The sequence below is a fragment of the Mirounga angustirostris genome, unplaced genomic scaffold, assembly GCF_029215605.1.
Source record: "Mirounga angustirostris isolate CCGP_5_RB_7025 unplaced genomic scaffold, mMirAng1.0.hap1 SCAF_8, whole genome shotgun sequence".
NCBI classification, from domain to species: domain Eukaryota; kingdom Metazoa; phylum Chordata; class Mammalia; order Carnivora; family Phocidae; genus Mirounga; species Mirounga angustirostris.
The window spans coordinates 32936324-32959675 of record NW_026991716.1 but is presented as its reverse complement, the minus strand read 5'-3'; the positions used below and the strand labels follow the sequence as shown (position 1 = coordinate 32959675).

At 40.5% G+C, this 23352-nt stretch overlaps 1 protein-coding gene across 7 annotated transcripts in view; it reads right to left on the bottom strand.

Annotated features, from left to right (window-relative positions):
- KCTD20 (potassium channel tetramerization domain containing 20) overlaps positions 1-23352 on the bottom strand; it is a 34695-nt gene that overhangs the window by 7391 nt on the left and 3952 nt on the right. For 3 of the 7 annotated variants that reach the window (XM_045866797.3, XM_045866795.3, XM_045866796.3), the window contains exons 2-5: positions 6825-7030; positions 3993-4266; positions 1035-1137; positions 556-676 (exon numbers count right to left, since the gene is read on the bottom strand). In XM_045866797.3, the coding sequence (XP_045722753.2) occupies positions 556-676; positions 1035-1137; positions 3993-4266; positions 6825-6984 (658 nt within the window). In that variant the 5' untranslated portion in view covers positions 6985-7030. Of the gene's footprint in view, positions 1-555; positions 677-1034; positions 1138-3992; positions 4267-5831; positions 5972-6824; positions 7031-23352 lie in introns of those variants that run through there. The other 4 variants (XM_064597534.1, XM_045866798.3, XM_064597535.1 and 1 more) reach the window with 4 other exon arrangements.

Sequence of the window (23352 nt, the reverse complement as noted above, 5' to 3'; positions counted from 1 at the left end):
GAGAATGGTGTTTGTAGTCAACAGCTCTAATCCCAGCTCTTTAGAGCTTTGAACAAGTCAATTTCTCAGTCTTCCCATTTGTTAAATGGGGTTATCACCTGACTTGCAGGGCTCACTGTTGCAAGAATTAAGCAAGTTCATATCTAGAAAGCACTTAGTAAACACAAAGTTAATAATAACGGTAAAAATGATTCTATGAACCACCCAGCCAATTTATGCTGTTTGACTCTATGAGGGAAGGCTCACTAATGTCCAAGAATCAATATCCTTATTTATTAGTTCAGACACCAAGGTCCCAAGAGGGTAAGCCATTACCTCAGTGCCTCACTGGACAAGCTAGATTCAGAACCCACCACGCATTCTCTTTGGTTTACTCCACTTCCTCACAGTGCTGTGAAGCAGGAGAGGGAATAGGTTAGTATCATGTCTCTGCCTCTGCAGATGATTTTCAGCCCACACTTGAAACTCATGTTTAGTGATAAAAAATATCAGTCGATTCCAAGCAAACTCAAAGTTCAGCTGCTCAAATGCAGGTATTAGGTATCTGTAACTTACTCAGATCTTGACATCGGATAGTGTTGAAGTCAAAGTTAATGCAGAGATAATCGCATGTATCTCTAAGGTCTGGAATAGAGATGCCATCAGGGCAATTGATGATACCAGTTTTGTAATAATCCTGTAAATGGATTAAAAAGAAGAAATGTAGGCAAAGAACCAAGATAAAAAATGACCTCTTCAACCCCCTATCCATTCCTGGTTCTGTTAAAATGGTAGCTTACTAGAACTATCACCAAGTTGGCTGACTTGTCAGCTGGCAAAGTGGCTCCTGGCTCTCCGGGCATGCTTAGTCACACCTTGATAGCTGACTGAGCTCACACAAACAAGAGGTGCTTCAAAGTTACAGGAATAGAAACTAGAGGGAAAGGGAACTGGGAACCAGAGACCCTAAAGTCAGTAACAGTCTGCTGGAACTCTCCAGGCTTCTGCCTATGCCTGCCCCTGGGGAAGAGGATGCAACAAGGGCTCCTACACACCAGCACCGTTCGAAATACAGTCGCACTGATTCCTTCAGCGATCTCATACTCTCCCTTCTCGTTGGGCCGAGTGAAGTTATACTCTCTTCCTGGTCCAAACATTCTGAAAGACATCAGGCAACAATGTTAATCTTCTCCAGTCCGGCCGGATTCTTCATGCGTGAGGACTGCTCCCCTCTTCACCTCATTCTGGAAGACTCCATTCCATGTTCTCATAGTATAAACTGAAAACACAGCAGTGGGACCCAACCCCTAAGAAGCAGCTCCTTCCAGACAGAAAAGGTGGTAGCGATTGCTTGCAGCATTTGAGAGCAAGGAGAAATGAAGCAGCCAAGTCCTCAAGGATCACGGGTGGTAAGCTGCTGTGACAGCAAATGAAGTAAAGCAGCATCTGCAGAGTTGGCCCTTGGAAAATCTCTGGCATGTGTGAGGGTTGCCTCTCACGCCCTCCCTACTGCCCAGGGATATGCCGGCAGCTCAGGAAGACCGTGCATCTCCTGCTCCTGACCCTTCCTGGTCCCTTCCCTCCTCCTTACTTATCTAGCTTGTCAGTCCTCAGTAGTTCTGAGTTTTGCTTTTCAACATCTAATGTGATAGATGCATCTATACTGGTGGGTGCAGATGTTACTGTTCTCCCTTTCCTGGTACATTTTAATGCTGGAGCTCTGGGGAAAATGCCCTTCAATCCACGGAGTAACTCTAATGATAGGAACTTCAGGTCAAGTAGACAGGGATGGGAGGTATTAGGCTTATCAGTGGTTTGACACAGTTTAGAGAGGCAAGCCTGCTCTGCATGAACGCAGAGGTCAGGAGGGCACAGGGAGATCTTGCTTTTCCTTACTCATCTTCTCCCATGCTTCCTTCCTCCCTCTCAGATCCCCTCCAGTAAAACTGGCCCCTTGACTTCCCCCACTCCTGTTGCACGTCTGAGCTGTGGAATGGGAAACCAGTGTGAGGGACAGGGCAGGTAATCAGGATCTTCAGCCAGCCTGATTTAAGTTCCCAATGGCACCTCACTGTCATTTCCTTTCTTAACCTGCTGGGAAGCCCTGCTGTTCAATGTTAAAACTGTTATCCTCCACCCTAAATTGGCTGCTTTTCAAAGGTCTGAAAAAGATTCCAAATCACATACTTTCCAAACCACTAACACCATATATAAGAAATCCATCCTGATAAAAATGTCTTCAAAGAATGCTGACATTTTTCTGGAACGTTCTGGTTAAAGTCTAGCCAAGACAGTTATGAATCAAAATAGTGAACATGCCATGTAATGCCACTCCCCCCACCCCCACCCCTTAACTATCATCAGCAAGACCTAAGCTCAGAGTTATTTATCTGGTAGTGGTATGGACTAACATTAATCCATTTGCAATCTCTCAGCTTGTCCCACTTGTGACTAGTGGCCCACATTTTTTAGCTCACTGCCTAGGCTTACCAACACTGTATGTAACCTCAGGACAGTGCAAACTTAAGTAACTCTCAGCACTGATAACCTTAGCTGATAAACCACCTAGATAAAGAATCAGACGCTCTTGCCATGGGACAACTCATTCCTAGATTCAAAGAAAGAGGGTCACCCAAGAATTAATCTATCACCCAGAAAATCCTTGCCCCTCTCGTGATCACTGTCAGAGGCAATCTACCTCAAAGAGCCAGCCAGCGCCGAGGGAACACTGTTTTGGGGTGTGTGTGTGGGGGGGGGCAGTGGTAGCAACACCGAGACTGAGGACAGGAAGTCAAGTCTGATAAAATGTAGGGCCAGTCTGGAAAATGTTTCAATGTTCTAGTTTAGTCTTAATTCAGATGTTTGAGAAATATACAGATTTCTTTCTGGTTAAAAATGGTTCATCATGAATCTGCATGTGTATGTTCAAATATAAATATATTTGAATAGCTGGATTCCATTTAGCCTAAAATTCAACAAATGAGTGTGGTCTGTTCTGATTTCTAAATCAGTTCAAATTAGTTCGAAGTCCTGAGTGAGGTTAGATCTTTAAGATCTACTTCCAAGTAGATGAAAATCCTCAAAAGCCAAATGTCTGTGTGTATATACACATACATTATTATTATTGTTATTATTTTTACTCTTATCCCAATTTGCTCTTCCTCATGTTAAGGTCTATGGTTGGCCAGAAGGAGAACCTCCTAACTCCCAGTCCAGGCTCCAAAAAACACTTTCTGGCCAGTGCTCCTCCTTGGCAGGCTCTTCCATTTCCTAAACGCTACCCCTAAAATGCTGGAGGCAGGATGTGAGGAGAGGAGGCTAAGACTGTGGTCTTCAATGAAGCAGCACAGAGAATGGAACATGAAGAAAAGAGAGAGCAGTCACGACACAGTACAACAGCCAGATAGAAAGATGCAGTTTTGGAAAACTTGAATAGAGATGGAGGCATCAGAAAATGACAGCCTGACACCCGCTGCCAAGCAGAGTGGGCAACGGACAGCCGCCAAAAGGCTTTCCTGTAAAACGGTTTTGCTGTTGTGTCATGTGGAACACGTGTCTATTTTTTATTAAAAGACAAAAGAAAAAAAAAAAGCCACAACTTAGATCTTCCCTTAACCCTGTCTTTGACCTGTGGAGCTCAGACAAGATTACTTCTGTGAGGGTGTATGAATTATGGCTAAGAGAGATGAGGTGTGTGACTTCTGTTTCAGAGGGAGTTTATAGAGGAAGAGGGAAGGATATTCAGCAGATTATTTTCCACAGTTCTGATTGCACTTCCCTTTGTGGGGGCCCATTTTACTGTACTGGCTTTGTAAATAAATTAAGTACATCCCCCAAATCATCAACACATATAAGGCTTTGTATAAGCCTGCCCTCCCTGTCTCACAAAGATGTGAAGGTAGAAAAATAAGCAATGCAGGGCTTCTTTTCCTCACATCTAGTGCAAGATAAACAGCAGGTATTTCTATTCATAGAGAACAGAGTGAATTTGGAAGGAAATTATCATCAATTACCTTCCCAACATGGTATCCGGATGAGCAGTGAAAATTTGTGGATTCACAACAAAACGTGTGCCATCTACAAGAAGTGTCACTTTCTCTGGCGCCTGGGAATGAACGTTACTGCCAAAGCCCACAGTGCTGTTTCCAAATCGTTCTGGAGCCATAAAGGGTTCATGGTTCCGTTTATTCCCATTTTGGAAGCAGGAGCCTTTGATGTCTTCGGGAAGTGGCATTATGTGAGGGAACTGAAGATTTGCTGGCTGAGAGGCATAGTCAAGTGAAAGGTCTAAAAGATCATACAAACAAACCAAAATAACTTGACAGCAAAAAGGCTTGGGGGGGGGGGAATAAACCTCGTCTCTTTAAAAAACAACAAGAAAACCCCCAAACTTTTAGGTGTTCGCAGGCAAAAAACTCTTGCCTTGAACAAGTAAAGGAAAAATAGGCTAGAGACTCATACTGGATCCCCCTGAGCTTTTTTCCAGGTTTGTATGGTGGGGAGGAGAGAAGGAAGGCAATAATGCCCATACTTTAAAATGATATAAAAATTTTTTTATATAAAAATTTTTTTTATATAAAAGTAAATTATATGCATGGCTTAAAAAAATTTAAACAGTAGAGAATTTCTGTGGACAACCAGCAAGGCCCTGCCAGACTCCATGCCCTCCCCCGGTCTTGTCTCACAGAGGAAATCACTTTTTACTTCTGTTTCCACTTCTAGCTCTAAATAATACTCTTGTACTTCCTGTGTTTTATTTAAGGAACCTGCTACCTCTGGGTGCGGAAACTATTCCTTTTCCACATCCTTCTAAAAATTTCCAAATGTTTCTAAATTTTATTTCCCCAGAAGGGATGACAGTCTCTAATTGTCTAATGCATTACTTTTCCTAGAAATTCATATAAAAATGCATTTTCACTATGCACTGGAGAATCCTAACATCACCAGCACCATTTTTTGAAGAGGCAGGGCTTGCCTTCAGCAGAAGGGTTCCAGTGCAAGTGGCCTTGCGTTAGGATTCCTTCACAGAACCTGTTTTTGTCCTAGTATCACCAAGGAGCCGTTTTCCTTAAGCAATTTATTTAATTTTCTAAACCTTGTTCAGTTCTGTAAAATGAGAATCGTGTTCACTCCACCTTCCTCACCGGATTCTTCTATCAACTGAAATAAAGTATGTGAGAGCACTTCAAAGTGTGCTAATACCATATCATGCAAAAAAGGTTTAAAACTCAGTATCTGAAATCTGGATGTATGCAGAAGACAATTTGGGGGAAATATTTATAAAAGTATTATCACAGGATTCTTTTAAATTGGCAGTTCTAATATATTTTAAGGTAAAAAAAAAGTCTCTTTTATGAAAAATTTCAAACATACCAAAGTTAATACAATATGCGTATCCCGCCACCTAGATCTGACAAGCTTAATTAACTTTTCTGTATTTTCTTCAGATCTTTTTTTTGAAAAAAGTAAAAGGTTATAGATACAACTGAATATCTGACTCCCATCCCGCACGTATTTTAAGTCTGTATACAACAATTCATGAACATGATTACTGCCCATCACTTGTGGGAAATGAGCCTGACTTTGGGTCCTTAGATAAACTGTGACCTAGAATACACTCACTTTTCTTTCCCATTTGCTTCTAGAGAAAAGGAAACCAAATCTAGACCAAACGCTTATTGAGGGTTCACATCCTACAGCTTTTGACAGATTTTCAGTGTGGCCCTGTTGTTTGCACAACAAGAGCTAAGCTTCCACACAATCCACAGGCAAGCTTCTAGCAAAGAAACACTTTCATCACCAAGATGGGCTTTCACAAAGTGCTGTTCTAAAAAATGAAAGTAGGTACCTACATCACAAATTCAGGATGCTTGATTCCGCACGCCCACTGCCCACAGCAATGAAGCAATTCAGGGGGCTGATTCCTGAAGGGCGCCTCAAGTCCTGGGAAGCGTGCGTGGGTGAGCAGGAAGGGGGACTCCGTGCGCAAACTGGCACACGCTAGGATGGCAGGCACACCCTGCCCCTCTGCCAGTGGATGCATCTAGAATAGCACAGCCCGGTCAGAAAGACGCGGGTTCAAAAGGCAGCCGCCCAACTCCTAGCGGTGTGGGCCTGAGCACGTTCTGTAAGCTTCCGAAGCTTCCTTTCCTCATCTGCACAAGGAAGAGGACTCTAAGCAGGGATCAGTAAAAGGCCAGAAAGCTCTGTGGGTCACAGTCAATGCCACTGTAGCAGGAAAGCAGCCAAAGCCCCTATGTAAACAAATGGGCACGATGGCTGCATTTTAAAACTTTATTTACAAAAACAGGCAGTGGTTTGGATTTGGCCACAGTCTGCCATTCTTTATCTAAAAACATGTACGTAAAGTTCCTAGCATGGTGAGTGCTCAATAAACAGTAACTGCTATTATTAGTGTTGCCGCTGCCTTTATTCAAAGTTAAAAAGAACCGGACAGTTTATCAAGAGCCTGCACATCCATTAACTCCAAAGCCTCCCAGTCGCATGAAGTAAGAAGAATATTAATATCCCCATTTTCCAAATTAAGAAAGCAGGGCTCAGAAAGATTAAGGAGCTCCTCCACGGTTACAGAGGATAAGAAGCTGAGCTAGAATCTGAATCTGTCTTCTGACTCCAGATCCAGGACTGTTTTTCTCACACGGTTACCGCCGAGTTAGATGTGCGGGACTGACTGAGTCAGGGGGCTGGCTGTGGCGGGCAGCCTTAGGTAACTGTGACGTGTGAGCTAAGCCAATCAGCTGGAGATGTTATTTATGCCTCTGGGCAGAGTGGACGCTCACGGGTCGGAAAGCCCTCCGAATTAGGTCGAGATCTAACCATCGTACCATCGCTCCGGGCACCTAGAGGGTAAGCGAGACTCTGAAGAGCGGAAGCAGTCAGGCTATTTGTTTCTCTCTCTTGGGCCGCAGCTGCAGGGTCATCGCTTAGGCAGCTCGCCTCCTGCCGCAGTACCCTGTCGCTCTCGCCGCCGCGGTGAACATTCATGCTTGGGTTCTGGATCCTGAACTGTCTGCTGGGCCAGAAAAAAAGCCTGGAAGACAGGAATGTGCAGGATTTAGAAAGCTCTCCAGACAGGTTTCAAGGACTTTAAGGCATGAAAGCCGAGCTGGAGAACTCACAGACGGCTCACATTCTTGTTCGGAGAAGAAACGACATCTTAAACTTATTTCTGTGATTTGATACTGGGAGGAACTGGACTTATTTAAATGGTCTTTACCAAATCACTAACAATGTAAGAACGTTGATCAACTTGTTATTTGAGAATAATTTTAAGCCGTATCCAAAACCAGACATGAAATCCACAATTTTGGCCACAATCATGATCAGTTCTCTAAGTTAAATGGTAGTGCAGTAATTTGGTGGTGTTTAGATCACCAGAAGAGGGGAAGAATCCAACGGGTCAATTAAAGAAAATCTGACCATATATTAAAAATAATCTAGACATATGTGTTCCTGCAACAATTAAGCACTAGGAAATGAAAACTGTCAACAACCATAATGCTCATGTAAGAATTGAAACAAGAAGTCACCTGCACTAAACACACAAAAAAACAAAATTGGACTTAAGTGCTCAAGTTCCTTTTTATAAGTTCTCTTTCACTTTCTGTACCTTATGCTTAACCCCAGCCCCCACCTCAAAATTACAACAACACATCATTGGCTAGAAGGCTAACTCTCCCCCAGACAGGACAGTCATGTGAGGAACCCATAACAAGCTACCGCCTCATGCCAGGCATTTGCTCATCGGGCAGAATGGGGAGGGGGGGCTATGTGAGAAGCTTCATACCTTTCTTCCAGATAATCATGCCCTGCAACCCTTCTATCCTTGGGGGATGCCCAACTATCTGAAATATTCCCGAAGTTTACCCTACTTATTAGCACTTTCAGTTTCTACTGTACTGATTTCCACTTGGTATTCTGGTGGAAGAATCATCTTACGTCACCACCAATTTTTATGCAAATGGTTGCATGCTAACACCATTTCAGGAAGAAATTCGGTCACTAAGAGCAGGAACTCGTAGCATGTAGATGTTAAAACAGATCCCTAGCGACTGGTAAAGTCAAATAAAACCACCACTGCCCTCAAGTTTGATTCAGAAGATGTCAAAATCAGGTCTACAGAACGGGGTAAGAAAAAGATCCATGGAATTGGAAAGAGCTTATTGCCAACATATTGCCAACATTGGAAAGACCAAAAGGGGGTCTGCTTCTTTAAGCTTAACTGGTTCTGAATGACAATGTTTCACTTTAACCTATAGATACAGCTTCTCAACTCTTCACTAGGATTAATGCTTAGTGGCACACACTAAGAAATCACCTAATGCAACATTTCCCAAAGTCTTCTATGAATTAATTCCTCTATAATCCTAGAAGGACAGAACAAAACTCTCTTAAACTTTGAAACCTAAAAAGTTAACTGACACCAAATTCTTCCACATACACCAGAGCAGCCAGTTTAAACAATACCACTCCCCTTCCAAGATGAGGCTTTCATTCAACTTTGAATGTGTATTTTCACTGCCAACCATGGTTCAGTTCTGTAACCATCCCCCAAATGGATTGTGGTCCTCAGAACAGATCTAAGGAAAACGAAAAAGAAAAAAGAAAAGCAAAAGCAAGCACTTCAACAATGTAGTCTCTATTGCTACAAAACTATCTTTGGCCAAAACGCAGTCCTAAAGGTCATAGCAACATATGATTAAGAAACCAAAGGATTGGGCACCTAGGTAGCTCAGTCGTTAAGCGTCTGCCTTCGGCTCAGGTCATGATCCCAGCGTCCTGGGATTGAGTCCCACATCAGGCTCCCTGCTCGGCGGGAAGCCTGCTTCTCCCTCTCCCACTCCCCCTGCTTGTGTTCCTGCTCTCACTGTCTCTGTTGAAAAATAAATAAAACCTTAAAAAAAAAACAAAAAACCCAAAGGATTGTGCTGCCCCTAGCACACTGAACAATAGCTGAAGAGACTGCTTCAGGAAAGGATGAGGAGTCAGAAATATATTAATAATGGAGCTCAGACTATATGGCCATTAAGAAAACTTAACATCTAGCAAGCAGCTCGAGCTCCACTTCCACACAGTATATGCAAGCATTTTTATACACTCTAAAAAGCCCCACAAATATATTTTTTATTTCACAGGCCTCCCACGAAGGCTCATATTTTGTTAAGTCATGATTTTGCGGACCTGGAATAGCAAAACCCCTTAGCATCATAATCAAAATCTCCCATCTTGGAAAATTTACACACAATCTTTGCTAGTGGAATTATCTCGGAGACATATTGCACCTAAAAACAGACACACTGGTTTCTCCCAAAAACAATCATCTTGAGTATTAATCCAAAATAACCTCTAGTTATAATAAATCTATGTATTTTCTTACTTGCAATTTCCTTTAATCAATTATTTCTGAAGAAAACAAGATAATTACATGGATCACTGTGCCATTAAGTATAATATCTTGCACTGAACTATTCAGATTTTTAAAATCTAGTTGTAATGGGGTTAGGGGCAAACAACCCTAACATGAATGTATCTCAAAAGCATAATGCTTTCAGACTGTTAATGGTACAAGGGTTATGATCTTTTATTTATTCTTTTAAAAAGATTTTATTTATTCATTTGAGACAGAGAGAGTATGAGCAGGGAGGGGGCAGAGGAAGAGGGAAAAGCAGACCTCCTGAGTGGGGAGCCCAACATGGGGTGGATCCCAGGACCCCGAGAAGGGTATGATCTTTTAAAAGGCAGTTACCCTTTTTTTTTTTTTTACTTCAGAGTAAGCTGGTGAAGATGAGGTAGGAGGTCACAGAATTTGGTAAATAAACCAGTCTACCCTTCATCTATAGTCCATAACCAGATTTAGAAAGTAATTACATCTTTGCCTAACCTTCATGCCAAACAAACCCCAGTCTTTTCAGTCTGTTCTTATATGAAAACCACATTTCTGTGACTGTTTTAATCATCTATCATGGACTTTGGTCTAGTTCCATTATGCTTTTTTATTTATGCATAGTAATGAGAACTCTACTGTTTTCTATTAAAGGTGAATAGGTTTTCCATTTTGCTTCACACATATTCTCTGATAATACCCAGGATTTTTGGCAATAGGTTAAAAAGGGGTAATAGTGGGGGTGGGGAGAGACAACAGAGATGAAAGATAAAATCTAAAATGTCTACATGAGGGGAGCCTGGGTGGCTCAGTCAGTTAAGCGTCAGACTCTTGATTCTGGCTCAGGTCATGATCTCAGGGTCATGGAATAGAGCCATGTGTCGGGCTCCTCACTCAGTGGGGAATCTGCTAGAGATTCTCTCTCTCCCTCTCCCTCTGCCCGCCACTCTCTCTAAAATAAATAAAATCTTAAAAAAAAAAAAATTAACAAAGCTGTGATGAAATCTTTGCACGTTATCTTTGGGCATCTCCCCATTATATCCTTGGAATAAACTCCAAGAAGTAAAATTGATATGGAAAAAGGTAAATAATTTTTAAGTTTTGATAGGTACTGCCAGATTGCCCTCTACAAATATACCAATTGAAAGTCTTTCCAGCAGCATGGAGCATTCATTTTCCAGAACTCTTGCTAACAGTGTTTCAGTTTTATCTTTGCTAATCTGATAAGTGAAATGTGATAACTCATTTTAATGTGGTAAATTAACAAGTCATTTTCATCAAAAATTTTACCTTTGAGAGCCTTAAAAGTTTTGGGTGGGTGGGGAAAAACAACCATGCTGGGTAGGTATTAGGTAATAGTGATTTATTCATATCAAGTTTGTCAGGCTTGACTAGAATCACTGGGTGTTTCCCAGGACTGTTCTCATCTCCCTGGAAGTCTGAGAGAATGAGGTATGATTACAAGACTACTCACTAGATTGAAGCAAAGCAGGTTCTGGCTTTGGCTTCGTTATTAACTAGCCATGTCATCAAAACATTCTTTTTTTTTAAAGATTTTCTTTATTTATTTGAGAGAGAGAGAATGAGAGACAGAGAGCATGAGAGGGAAGAGGGTTAGAGGGAGAAGCAGACCCCCCACCGAGCAGGGAGCCCGATGTGGGACTCGATCCAGGGACTCCAGGATCATGACCTGAGCTGAAGGCAGTCGCTTAACCAACTGAGCCACCCAGGCGCCCTCACCAAAACATTCTTTAAGCTTCAGTATTTTCATCCATAAAAATAGAGGAGAAGGTCTGCCATTACCAAGTTAGACAAACCTTTTTCAAACAGGATGCATGGCAAAGCTCTCAAAACTCATGAGGCACCATACAAAAGGCAAGAGATCTTGGGAGAGCTGTGTCAATCTCCCTATACAACTGCTCAGTATTTATTTAGCTAAGCATGTCATCATGCTCATCCTCTACTTTTGAATATACTTACGTTCTGACTATTGTCCGGTTCGGATTTCAGCCACCTTTCTCATTTTGATTCAGTGAGCCGATACCCTGTACTGTTTCTGGAATTCTACAAATTATTTTTGGCCTCAGCTGCCTAACTCTTCATTTGCACCTGACCTTCTGTGTCTTTCCATGCCCCCCGCAACTGCCCCAACCCACAAAAACACTGTATCTTCCTCTTCTATTGCCAAGCTGTCTTTTCTTTTGCTCTTTTACTCCTGCAGAATTCTAAAACACAAAGAATAATCCTGCACTCAGGCAGTACAGGCTTATTGCTCCTGACAGAAAATACTGAGAAGACAAAAATCACCCAGAATTCCTCTTCCAGACCTCCCTAAGCATAAATACACAGATATATTTCTTTTTATTTTTAAAATTTGAAATTCTGCTGTTTTATGCTGTATTTCTCAACATACCACGATTTTGCCTGTATGTCAACAGTTACACTCATATCATTTTCAATGGTACATACTATTCTATTACATGGTTATAACCAACTTTCGTGTTTTACTGCCTTTTTCTTTTTACATTCGATCTTTACCCATATAGAATTTGTTTTGTATACAGCATGAGGTATGGATCTACCAAAATTCAAATGGTTAACCAATTAACTGCCTTAATATATTCTGAAGAGTCCATTTTTTCCCATACTGATTTGAGATGTCACCTTTATCAAATACTAACATATAATAAATGCCTGATCTGGTTTTTATACTGTTCCACCGATTCATCTATTTCTGTGCCAATGTCATGTGTAATTTCAACAATCTTGCTATCATTTTTCTATGTCCCTTAGCTAGAAGTTCTAAATGGTATTTTTGTCAACAGGGAAATTTTTTTCTTCTAATTTTTAAAATTATGTCTTAATTATATTTTTTCTGCAATGAGCAACATGTTTTATTAGTTTAGAATTACTGTGATCAGAGTCATAGACCATTATATTTATTTTTTTTTTAAAGATTTTATTTATTTGGCAGAGAGAGAGACACAGCGAGAGAGGGAACACAAGCAGAGGGAGTGGGAGAAGGAGAAGCAGGCTTCCCGCTGAGCAGGGAGCCTGATGCGGGGCTCAATCCCAGGACCCTGGGATCATGACCTGAGCCGAAGGCAGACGCTTAACGAATGAGCCACCCAGGCGCCCCAGACCATTACATTTAATGGATAGCAACTATACACAGATTCCTTATACCAGTTTCTTACACAGAATGTAGCTTTGTTTTTAAAGATTCTATTTTTAAGCAATCTCTACACCCAACATGGGGCTTGAACTCACAACCCTGAGATCAAGAGTCACATGCTCCACTGACTGAGCCAGCCAGGCGCCCATTTGTTCCAACTTTTATTATAGGAAGTAAAAATTCACTTTACCTGAAAAGATTACTGCCATAACTCATTCCAATGAAATCTTAAAAATGTGTGGATAATTGAAAACTTAATATTACAATTTTGCTGTTATTGAGACAGTGTTTAATCAAATTTTTAATTTCAAAGTAAAACCTAAGTTTACTTCTGCTATTTTAACACATATGAATACATATGCATTAAAGATAGATTATGCTGTCTAGTCTAGGTTAATACTGCAGCTATACCAGAAGACTTCTTCTGTGCAGAAAAAGAACTCCTAATACTGCACTTCTTGAATACTGGTCAAGGTTTTTATACATGCCCTTCTTATATACTCTCCCTATGATCCTAAGCAATTAATCCCTAGTAAAGATCAACCCCTTTCCCTTAACTGCTTTATCTTTTGTTTCTATTTCTTTTCAAAGAACTAATCCTATAAAATGTTTTCCCATTTACCATACCATTTCTTAACAAAGTCTCAAATTAAGGGAAGCTATATTTAACCATACCCTATGCCGCCGCCCATATTTGCCAGCAAGTGCTTTGAAACCAGACTGCATAGTTTGGTTCTCAATTCCACCACCTATTTGCTATGTGAATCTGTGCACATGACTAACTTCTCTGAGACTCAATTTTCTCATCTGTAAATTGATAATATCTATTTAGAAGAGCTATTTTAAGGATCACAAATACTTTAGATCAAGCACAATCTCTGGCATATGGTAAACACTAAAAAAACCGTTAGCTGTTACTATTCATATATTCAAACCTAGCTTCAAGCTTATTAAAAATCATATTCAAAACATTTTTAAATCTCTGCTTGTTTCTTTCTTGCATTATTACCTACCTACCACATCATCCCTTATCTCAATTCCAACAGGCCTCTATCTCTGTGTAGCTGTTATTTTTTTTATATTAAGAATAACTACTGGAGGGCACCTGGGTGGCTCAGTCCTTAAGCGTCTGCCTTCGGCTCAGGTCATGATCCCATGGTCCTGGGATTGAGCCCCGCATCGGGCTCCCTGCTCCGCAGGAAGCCTGCTTCTCCCTCTCCCATTCCCCCTGCTTGTGTTCCCTCTCTCGCCTGTCTGTCTCTTTCAAATAAATAAATAAAATCTTAAAAAAAAAAAAAAAGAATAACTACTGGATTTTGAATATGTCCGTTTGCAGAGGTAATAAAATTCAATTATGATACCACTGTTAACTCTTAATTTCAAACATTTACTGATAACAGACATGTTATTTCTTTAAACCAAACCTGTAATTTTAGAACTAAAAACTACACAGCTTTCTTTTTTTGAAAGTAGGCTCCATACCCAATGAGGGGCTTGAAATAACAACTCTGAGATCTAGAGTTGTGTGCTCTACTGAGTGAGACAGTCAGGCGCCCCAAAACTACACAGCTTTCTAATGAATGTTTTGTATTAACTAAACACTTTTATCAGTTAGGTTTCTTTCTTTTTCTTTCTTTCTTTCTTTCTTTCTTTCTTTCTTTCTTTCTTTCTTTCTTTCTCTCTCTCTCTCTCTCTCTCTTTCTTTCTTTCTTCTTTTTTAAGATTTTATTTATCTGAGACAGAGAGAGCGCACAAGTGGGGAGGGGGGTCAAAGGGAGAGGGAGAAGCAGGCTTCCTGCTGAGCAGGGAGCCCAATGCGGAGCTCGATCCCAGGACCTTGAGATCATGACCTGAGCCGAAGGCAGACACCCAACCCACTGAGCCACCCAGGTGCCCCTAAGTTTCTTTTTTAATCTCTCAAATTCAGAAAGGTTTCTGGTAATCTCTTCAGTTTATCAACAAATCAGTCAACATGTATAGTCAGCATATATTTACCAAACATCTACCGTGTGGAACACACATAACATTGCGGGCCAGCAATGAGGGACACAAAGGATTGAGCAACAACTTCAGGGTTGATCCTAAGCTCCCACGTTGGTTAGGTGGGGATATGGGAAAAAAATAAACTAATATATACAGAATGAGTGGTTCTAAAAACACTGGTTCGAGTCTCAGGCCTATCCTCCCACCATAGGCTTACAGTGTGGTCCAGGAATTTGTAATTTTTTTAAAAAGTCAACTCCTCAGGCAGCTCCCATGTGCATTTAGGTTTGGGGATCATAAGAGAAACATAAAAGTCATAGAGTTCATATGAGAAAATCACCTCTAGGGGCGCCTGGGTGGCTCAGGTGTTAAGCGGCTGCCTTCAGCTCAGGTCATGGTCCTAGGGTCCTGGGATCGAGCCCCACATCGGGCTCCCTGCTCCTTGGGAGCCTGCTTCTCCCTCTCCCGCTCCCCCTGCTTGTGTTCCCTCTCTCGCTCTCTCTCTGTCAAATAAATAAAAATCTTAAAAAAAAAAAAAAAGGAAATCACCTCTAGCTAGTGTGGTTGGGAAAAGGAAGTCTTCATCAGACAAAAATCTGTGCTGGGCTCTGAAGGTAAGATTTTTTGCCCCAATTTTTCATTTTGAAACTTTTCAAATCTCCAGGAAAATGGAAAAATCATTACAATCAGTACACTCATATATACCATTCAGACTTACCAATGATCACCCTGTCTCATTTGTGTGCACTTACGCTTCCTCCCTCTCCCCACACATCTTCCAAATCACCTGAGGGTTACAGACTTTCTATCCCTAATACCTCAGTACGCATAGTCTAAGAATTATGACATTCTCCTACAAGACACAACAGTACCATTTTCATCTAAGAAAATGAACAATTCTGTAATCTCAACATATAATCCATAATCAAATTTACTAATTTGGCCTCATATTTTCTCTTATAGCCTTTTTTTGGGATCCATAATCCAATCAAGGCCGCTTCCTTGCATTTGGTTGTTCTGACTCTTAATATTACATTTCCCTCCCCCCCATTAAAAAAAATATATTTATTTGAGAGAGAGTACAGACAGGGAAAGGGAGAGAAACAGGAGCCCCGTGCAGGGTGCAGGGCTTGATCTCATGACCGCACGACCCTGAGATCACCACCTGAGCTGAAATGAAGAGTTGGAAGTTCAAATAACCGAGCCCCCCAGGGACCCCTGAAATTGACATTTTTAAAAAGTCTAGGTCAGTTCCAACATCCTGGATCTATTTCCATATAAGTAAAACATTTTCTTGTGTCTAAACAAGAATATGACCTAGATGGCAGTTGTATCCTTCTAAACACATCACATTAGAGGCACATAATGCCAGGTTACCCCACTACAGGGGATAAGTTTGATCACTAGTTAAATGGTGATCTACCAGATTATCCAGATCTCTCTTCATTGTAGAGAGAGATGTAATACCCTATCTCCCAATAACCTTTCACCCAGTGGTTTTAGCAATCTACTGATGATTCTTGCCTGAATCAGTTATTACATTTGGGGCTGCAAAATGATGGCTTTCTAATTGTGTTATTCATCCTACATCTGCTGTATAGCAGTCTTCCATGAAGTAGAACTCTTTCTTTACTCTTCCCTTATTTCTCCTAAGTATCATTATGAACTTAAAGATTTGTTTTAATCTAGGGGTTCCTGGGTGGCACAGTTGGTTAAGTGTCTGCCTTCAGCTCAGGTCATGATACCACAGTCCTGGGATCAAGCCCCGCATCGGGCTCCCTGCTCCGCGGGGGGCCTGCTTCTCCCTCTGCCTGCCGCTCCCCCTCTGCCTGCCGCTCCCCCTGCTAGTGTGCTCACTCGCTCTCTGTCAAATGAAGTCTTAAAAAACCAAGATTTGTTTTAATCTAGTATAATAATCCATTACCATAATTTTCTTTTTAAATTGTCCCCAATTTTTGGTTCAAACTGCCACAAATATGGCGGGTGGGGTTCCCATCGTCCTGTGTCATTTTAACACAATTCTATTTGCTTTTGAGGGTACTTTCTGGCATAAGATTTCTCTAAGCTCACCTTTTATCATCTCTACCCCAGACCTGGAATCAGCCACTTGTCCCTGAAACCTTTTTTCCTTTTAGTGGGCAATGGCATTCATAAATCAGGATATGAGCACTAGCTGTCCTTATAGCTATGAGGGTGTCATTGCTTCTAGGCCATTTCAATGGACAAAGTTGGGGACTTTTTTTTTTAAACAACTATGAATTTATACTGATATTTTCAACTCAAATGCAACACAATAGGTTTTTCTTAAATTAGTATATCTTTCCCCTCACAATGAAAATCTTGGTTCATAAACTAGTTTGAAAATTATAACATCAATATTATTACTAACAATAAAAATATACCAAATTTTAAGTGTCTATTGGGGTGGCAGTTCTTTTTGTCCTTAAAGTACATCCCACTAGGAATGTACAATCAGTATGCTATGTTCAATTTATTTTTTCTCTATAGGTATGTAGGTTAGGTTCATTTCTTTTTTTAAAGATTTTATTTATTTATTGACAGAGAGACACAGCGAGAGAGGGAACACAAGCAGGGGGAGTGGGAGAGGGAGAAGCAGGCTTCCCGCGGAGCAGGGAGCCCAATACAGGGCTCGATCCCAGGACCCTGGGACCATGACCTGAGCCAAAGGCAGACGCTTAACGACTGAGCCACCCAGGCGCCCCAGGTTCATTTCTCTTTATACTTAATATGTAAAACCTTTACATGGTTCAAAAGTTCAGGTATTATGGGGCACCTAGGTGGTTCAGTCAGTTGGGCGTCCCAACTCTTAATTTTGGCTCAGGTCCTGGTCTCAAGGTTGTGAGATGGAGCCCCGTGTGGGGCTCCATGCTCAGTGGGGAGTCTGCTTGGGATTCTGTCTCCCTCTCCCTCTGCCTCCCTATGCCAGAATAAATGGATGAATCTTAAAAAAAAAAAAAAAAAAGGAATGCTCAGAAAAGTATCTTTCCCTTCCCTTTTCCCTCCAATCTTTCCCCATCTATTCCCTACAGATAACCAGTTTTATTAATTTCTGTTTATCCTTCATATTTCTCTTTGAAGAAATAAGCATAAAATGCATGCATATGTATAAATTCAAAATTCCATTTTTTCTTATACAGAAGATGGACCACTGTATCAAATGCTGTCTTTTGCTATTTTTACTTAACAATATATCCTGGAATTCACTACAAAGGAATGATTAGAAACCATCCTCATTCTTTTTATTACTATGTAATACTCCACTCTGTAGATGTTAATATGTAGAACTTTGATAGAGAAAAGAGGGAAGGGCATGCCAGACAGTGTAGATGGCATATAACAGGCAGGAAAGTAAGAGTGAACAAGGCCTTATTACTATATAAAAGGGGAGTGGGGTGGGAGACCAATCAGGCTAGAGTGAAGGGTTAATGAAAAAGGATGGCAGAAATCAGGGTCATGATCGTATCATACAACTCCAGGGAACCCTGTGTATACACCATCACCTAAGGAGCTGTACAATGCACAACCTGGAAGACTATATACAAAAACCCTGGGGGAAGATAAAGTTGAAAAATAAGATGGAGCCAGCTTATGGAAGCCTTGAATTACAAAGTAAAACAGAATTTTGTCTTGTAGCCAAAGTTTTTATATACAGAAGGCTCATGTTCAAAATGCTTGAAGATGAATGCTTCAAGATAAATATAGCCACAGATGGACTGGAATAGTTAAAAGAAGAGGCTATTGGAATTGTCCCAGTGTGAAGATCAACAGGATCTTAACAGGTTAATGGCAAGAAGGGTAATACTTAAGAAGAAATAGTCCTGCCTATGTTCAAAGAGCTTACAATCTAGTTGTTGAGAAAACTCAAAACACAAGAGTTTTATAATACAGAAGAGTAATATTTTGGAATAAGAGACCTTAGTGATTATATTGTCCAGTGGTTCTCAAGTTTAGCTGACAATCAGTATCACCCAGAACTCGTTAAAAACATATTCTTGGGCTCCATTCCCCAGAAATTCTGATTCAGTAAGTTTGGGGCAGAATCTGAGAACGAATTTTTAAGCTCTTCAGGTGATCCGGTGGGCTGGGTATGTTTGAGAACAAATGATTTAGTTTAACTTTTCATTTCATGGACGAGAGACTGATTCACAGCAATATTCTTTTTGAAGAATATTCTAGGAGACTTAAAATCTTGGAGTAGGGGGCGCCTGGGTGGCTCAGTTGGTTAAGCGACTGCCTTCGGCTCAGGTCATGATCCTGGAGTCCCGGGATTGAGTCCCATATCGGGCTCCTTGCTCAGCAGGGGGTCTGCTTCTCCCTCTGACCTTCCCCCCTCTCTTGTGCTCTCTCTCTCTCATTCTCTCTCTCAAATAAATAAAATCTTTAAAAAAAAAAAAAATCTTGGAGTAGGGAGGCCTTTTTAATCAGGACCCAAAACCCAAAAGCTAAAAGAGAAAAGACAAATTTGACTACAACTCCCCCTCCCCCCAAAAAACCAAAAACCTTTGTATGGTAAGGGATCCTAGAAAGACAGATTTGAAAAAGTGTATTTGCAACAGACTACACAGAGTTGTTATCACAATATTCAATGAGAGCTTAGGAAAATGCATGAAACTAACCTAACAGAAAAATGGGCAAAGGATGGAAAAAGAGACATACCCAAAAGAGAGTTGGTGCAGCTGTATTTATAGCCTTCAAAATAGAATTTAAGGCAAAAACTACACAAGCTGGGGAAGGCATAAAATTCAAAGATGTCTGTTGGCAGACAGATGTCTGTTTCGTATTTCTTCTACCTTGGAAAAAAGCCAAGGTAGAAGAAACGAGAGAAGAGATGCAGGAGAGAAGAGGACATTCCAATTCCACAGAAAGGCTGGAGCTGCTTCCACTTTCCTTTTCTTTCCTTCTCCCCTATGAATTCTGAGGCCAGGCTAACAGGCTGGCAGATAAAAGCACAATGACAGTAGTGACAAGATCATAATTGCTTGGATATACTTTCCTGTCTTTCCTACTTGACATCCCCAATTTACTACCCTCAGTACCTTTTTGTCCATATAACTTATGTCCAAGAACAGGTTTTGTGCACAAAGAGACTATATTACAATTACTTGGATTTAAGTTAAGACTTAAGACCTTGTGTTCAATTTATAATTAAGATTGCCCTTACTCAGTTTCTTTTACAAATTTATCAAATTAATTAAAAAACTACTGTATTAGAAACAAAAAGATTTAAGCAATAAAAACTTTTATACTTACCACCCAGTTTAAAATAGAAAACATGGTAATATACTGAATACTCTATAACCACTATCCTAAAAGTTTGGTATTTCCAGCAAATATTTCAAACTATATCTACAATCTTCACATATTCTCTTTTCTTGTTTTAGCACTTCAACTGCCTACCAAGCAAATCTTTAAGTAATGAAAAAACTCTGGTAAATCCTAAAAAGTTAAACCAATGAACCTAGTTTATCTCAAGAAGTTCTTAAATATTGCTACTCAAACAGCAAAGTTTTCTTCCATCCTTAAACTAGTAATCAAATCTAAAACCCAAGTACTCAAGAACACATTCTACATTAGAATCACAAATGATTCAGCGGAGATTGTTCAATATGTCAAATTGCTACAAACCTTACATCTTAAGTACAGATGGCCATAAACTTTATTCACACGTATCATGTGCCACATATGGTTCTAAGTACTTTATAAATGTTATTTTTAAAAGATTTTATTTATTTGAGAGAAAGAGAGAGAGGGAGCAAGCAGAGGTGGGGGGGAAGGGCAGAGGCAGGCTTCCCACTGAGCTAGATCCCCACTGACTAGATCCCAGGACTCCGGCGTCATGATCTAAGCCAAAGGCAGATGCTTAACTGACCAACTAGCCACCCAGGTGCCCCATGTTATTTAATAGTCAAAAAACTCGGGGCGCCTGGGTGACTCAGTCGTTAAGCGTCTACCTTCAGCTCAGGTCATGATCCCAGGGTCCTGGGATCAAGCCCCCCAGTTGGGCTCCCCGCTCAGCGGGAAGCCTGCTTCTCCTTCTCCCACTCCCCCTGCTTGTGTTCCCTCTCTCTCTCTCTGTCAAAATATAAATTAAAAAAAAAAATCTTAAAAAAAATTTTTTTTTAAATAGTCAAAAAACGTTATGAAATAGGTGCCATTATTACCCCCATTTGATAGGTGAGGAAGAAAGAGGTTAAGGAAAGTTCCCACAGTCACACAGCTAATAAATAGTGGAGCAAGGTTTTAAACCCAGGTGTCTGGCTTCACTGTCTACTGTAAATTACCATCGTGTTACCTCTCCTTATAGGTCTGATTTACTTCCCGATTTCTACCTAAGTTGCAGAGGTTTGGAGATCTAATTCCAAGCCCAAAATCTGGGGCCTGAGCATACAACCTCACTGGAACAATAATGGGCATACATAGCACCTTTTCTGTTTAAATAGTTGCTATGAGAGGACTTCTAAAACAACTAACTCCACATGGGGATTGATTTTACAGTGTGAATTCCCAGAGTTCAAAGATCTTCGCTAATTCTGCTTTAACTTTTTAACTTTTTTACCTAAAAACTGCATAGATGAAATTCTATAATTTCCACACAGGTGTTTCTTTTGATTGGATTCAACTAGTTATAGTCATGCTAGTGACACCTTAAGCTAAGAACAATCCAAGGCAGGTAACAGACCAGGCAAAGCTTAGGATTCCTAAGAAAAAGCCAGTCAACATATAATACAATCTCCAGGGTGAGGTTCCTAATGTCCAGGACACTCTTCTGTTTGTTAAAAACCTAAAATCCTTTAAAGGAAGAGAGATACAATTAAAGATTACTTTGGCAAACTTCCAGGAAATATCCAAGGGACATACGACTAGCAATGTCTTAAAAGGAACAGTGCAAGGCAGTGCAATTAAAAAATTAAAAAATGTATTAGTCAATACAGTAGGCCACTTTATAGGAAAAAGCTAAGTGAATGTATGGCAAGAAAGAGCTGAAGCTCTTAGGGGAGAGATCCATGGATCTGTACTGTAGCTACAGAACATGTTGAAAATTCTGGAGACAACCCAAAATCATTGTCAGAAGATGGTTCAAGGACCAGTACCAATTAGTGTCAAAAGTTTTCAGTGAATTCTTAGCAGAAATGAGGACAATGCAATATACATATACACAGACAAATCAGTCCAGTTCAAAGACACTGGACATTGACTGGGACATCATCAATCTAATAACAGGTTTGTAGGAAAAAGTACTAGCATATTAGATATATACATGATTTCAAGATATATCATGATTTCAAAAATATTATAATGTGAACTGAAGAGTTATAGTATATGTTACTGTAATGCTTTCTTGGGAAGGACAGTCCTTTGTACCTAAATTATACCTTCAATTCTTTTTTGATATTACATGTCTTTTATGAAATAATGACAGAAAATGATGACCAGATTTTATTTTTTTAATGTACAAAGATACTGGCAACCTTATGATGGGCTCCCAATTTCCTCCCCCACATTTTACCAATCATGAATCTCAAAAAAATCTGGATCCCAATAACCTTCTACCTAGGACTACAAAAACACTTCTACCAGTTTAGTCCAGGCTACCTAAAAATATCCAAAAATAAAGTGTCTTGCTTTGCTCACTCACTGAATAGCAATCCTTGGGGAAAAATTTTTCTTCTTTTTGAGTTGAGCTGAAGTCTGCCTTCCTCCCCACACCCACCATGACTTCCATGCTTGGTTTTAGTCCTATTGCCTGGAATCCTTCAGAAAAATAGGTAAAATAGAAAAACAACTGCTTGAAGGCGTCAGACAACTAAGTAGCCAAGACTTGAAGCCTGGAGAGAAGCTATGATGGTCAGTTTTATATGTAAACTTGCTTAAGCTACAGTCTTAGTTCAATCAAAACCCTAATCTTGATGTTACTGTGAAAGTATGTGGTAGATGCGATTAAAAGTCTATAATCACTTCAATTAAGGAAGATTATTTTAGATAATCTGAGTGGGCCCGATCCAGTCAATTGAAAGGCTTTAAGAGCAAAACTAAGGTTTCTCTGAGAAAGAAGAAATTCACCTGTGGGTTGCAGCTTCAACTCCTGTCCAGAGTTCCACCCTACTCTTCCTGATGGTCTAGCCCAGTCCCCACAGTTCTAGAAACCAACTCCCTGTGATAAGTATCTTAACATATATATAGGTGCACCTGGGTGTGTGTGTATTTATAAAGGATATATATTATTGTGTTATATATACACACAGAACCATAATTGATAATTAAAATCTTTCCATAAAGAAAACTCCAGGACCAAATGGCTTGACTAGCAAATTCTTCCTTATCTTTAAGGAAGAAATTACATCAATCTTATACAAACTCTTCCTGAAAATAGAAAAAGGAGGGGGGGCGCCTGGGTGGCTCAGTCATTAAGTGTCTGCCTTCGGCTCAGGTCATGATCCCAGGGTCCTGGGATCGAGCCCCCATCAGGCTCCCCAATCCGCGGGAAGCCTGCTTCTCCCTCTCCCACTCCCCTGCTTGTGTTCCTGCTCTCGCGATCTCTCTTCTCTGTCAAATAAATAAAATCTTAAAAAAAAAGAAAAAGGAGGAATATTTCCCATTTCATTTTCTGAGGTTATTTTCTCTCATAAACACAAGCACAAAAATCCTAAACATTATTAAAAAAATCAGGGCGCCTGGGTGGCTCAGTTGGTTAAGCGACTGCCTTCGGCTCAGGTCATGATCCTGGAGTCCCTGGATGGAGTCCTGCATCGGGCTCCCTGCTCGGCAGGGAGCCTACTTCTGCCTCTGACCC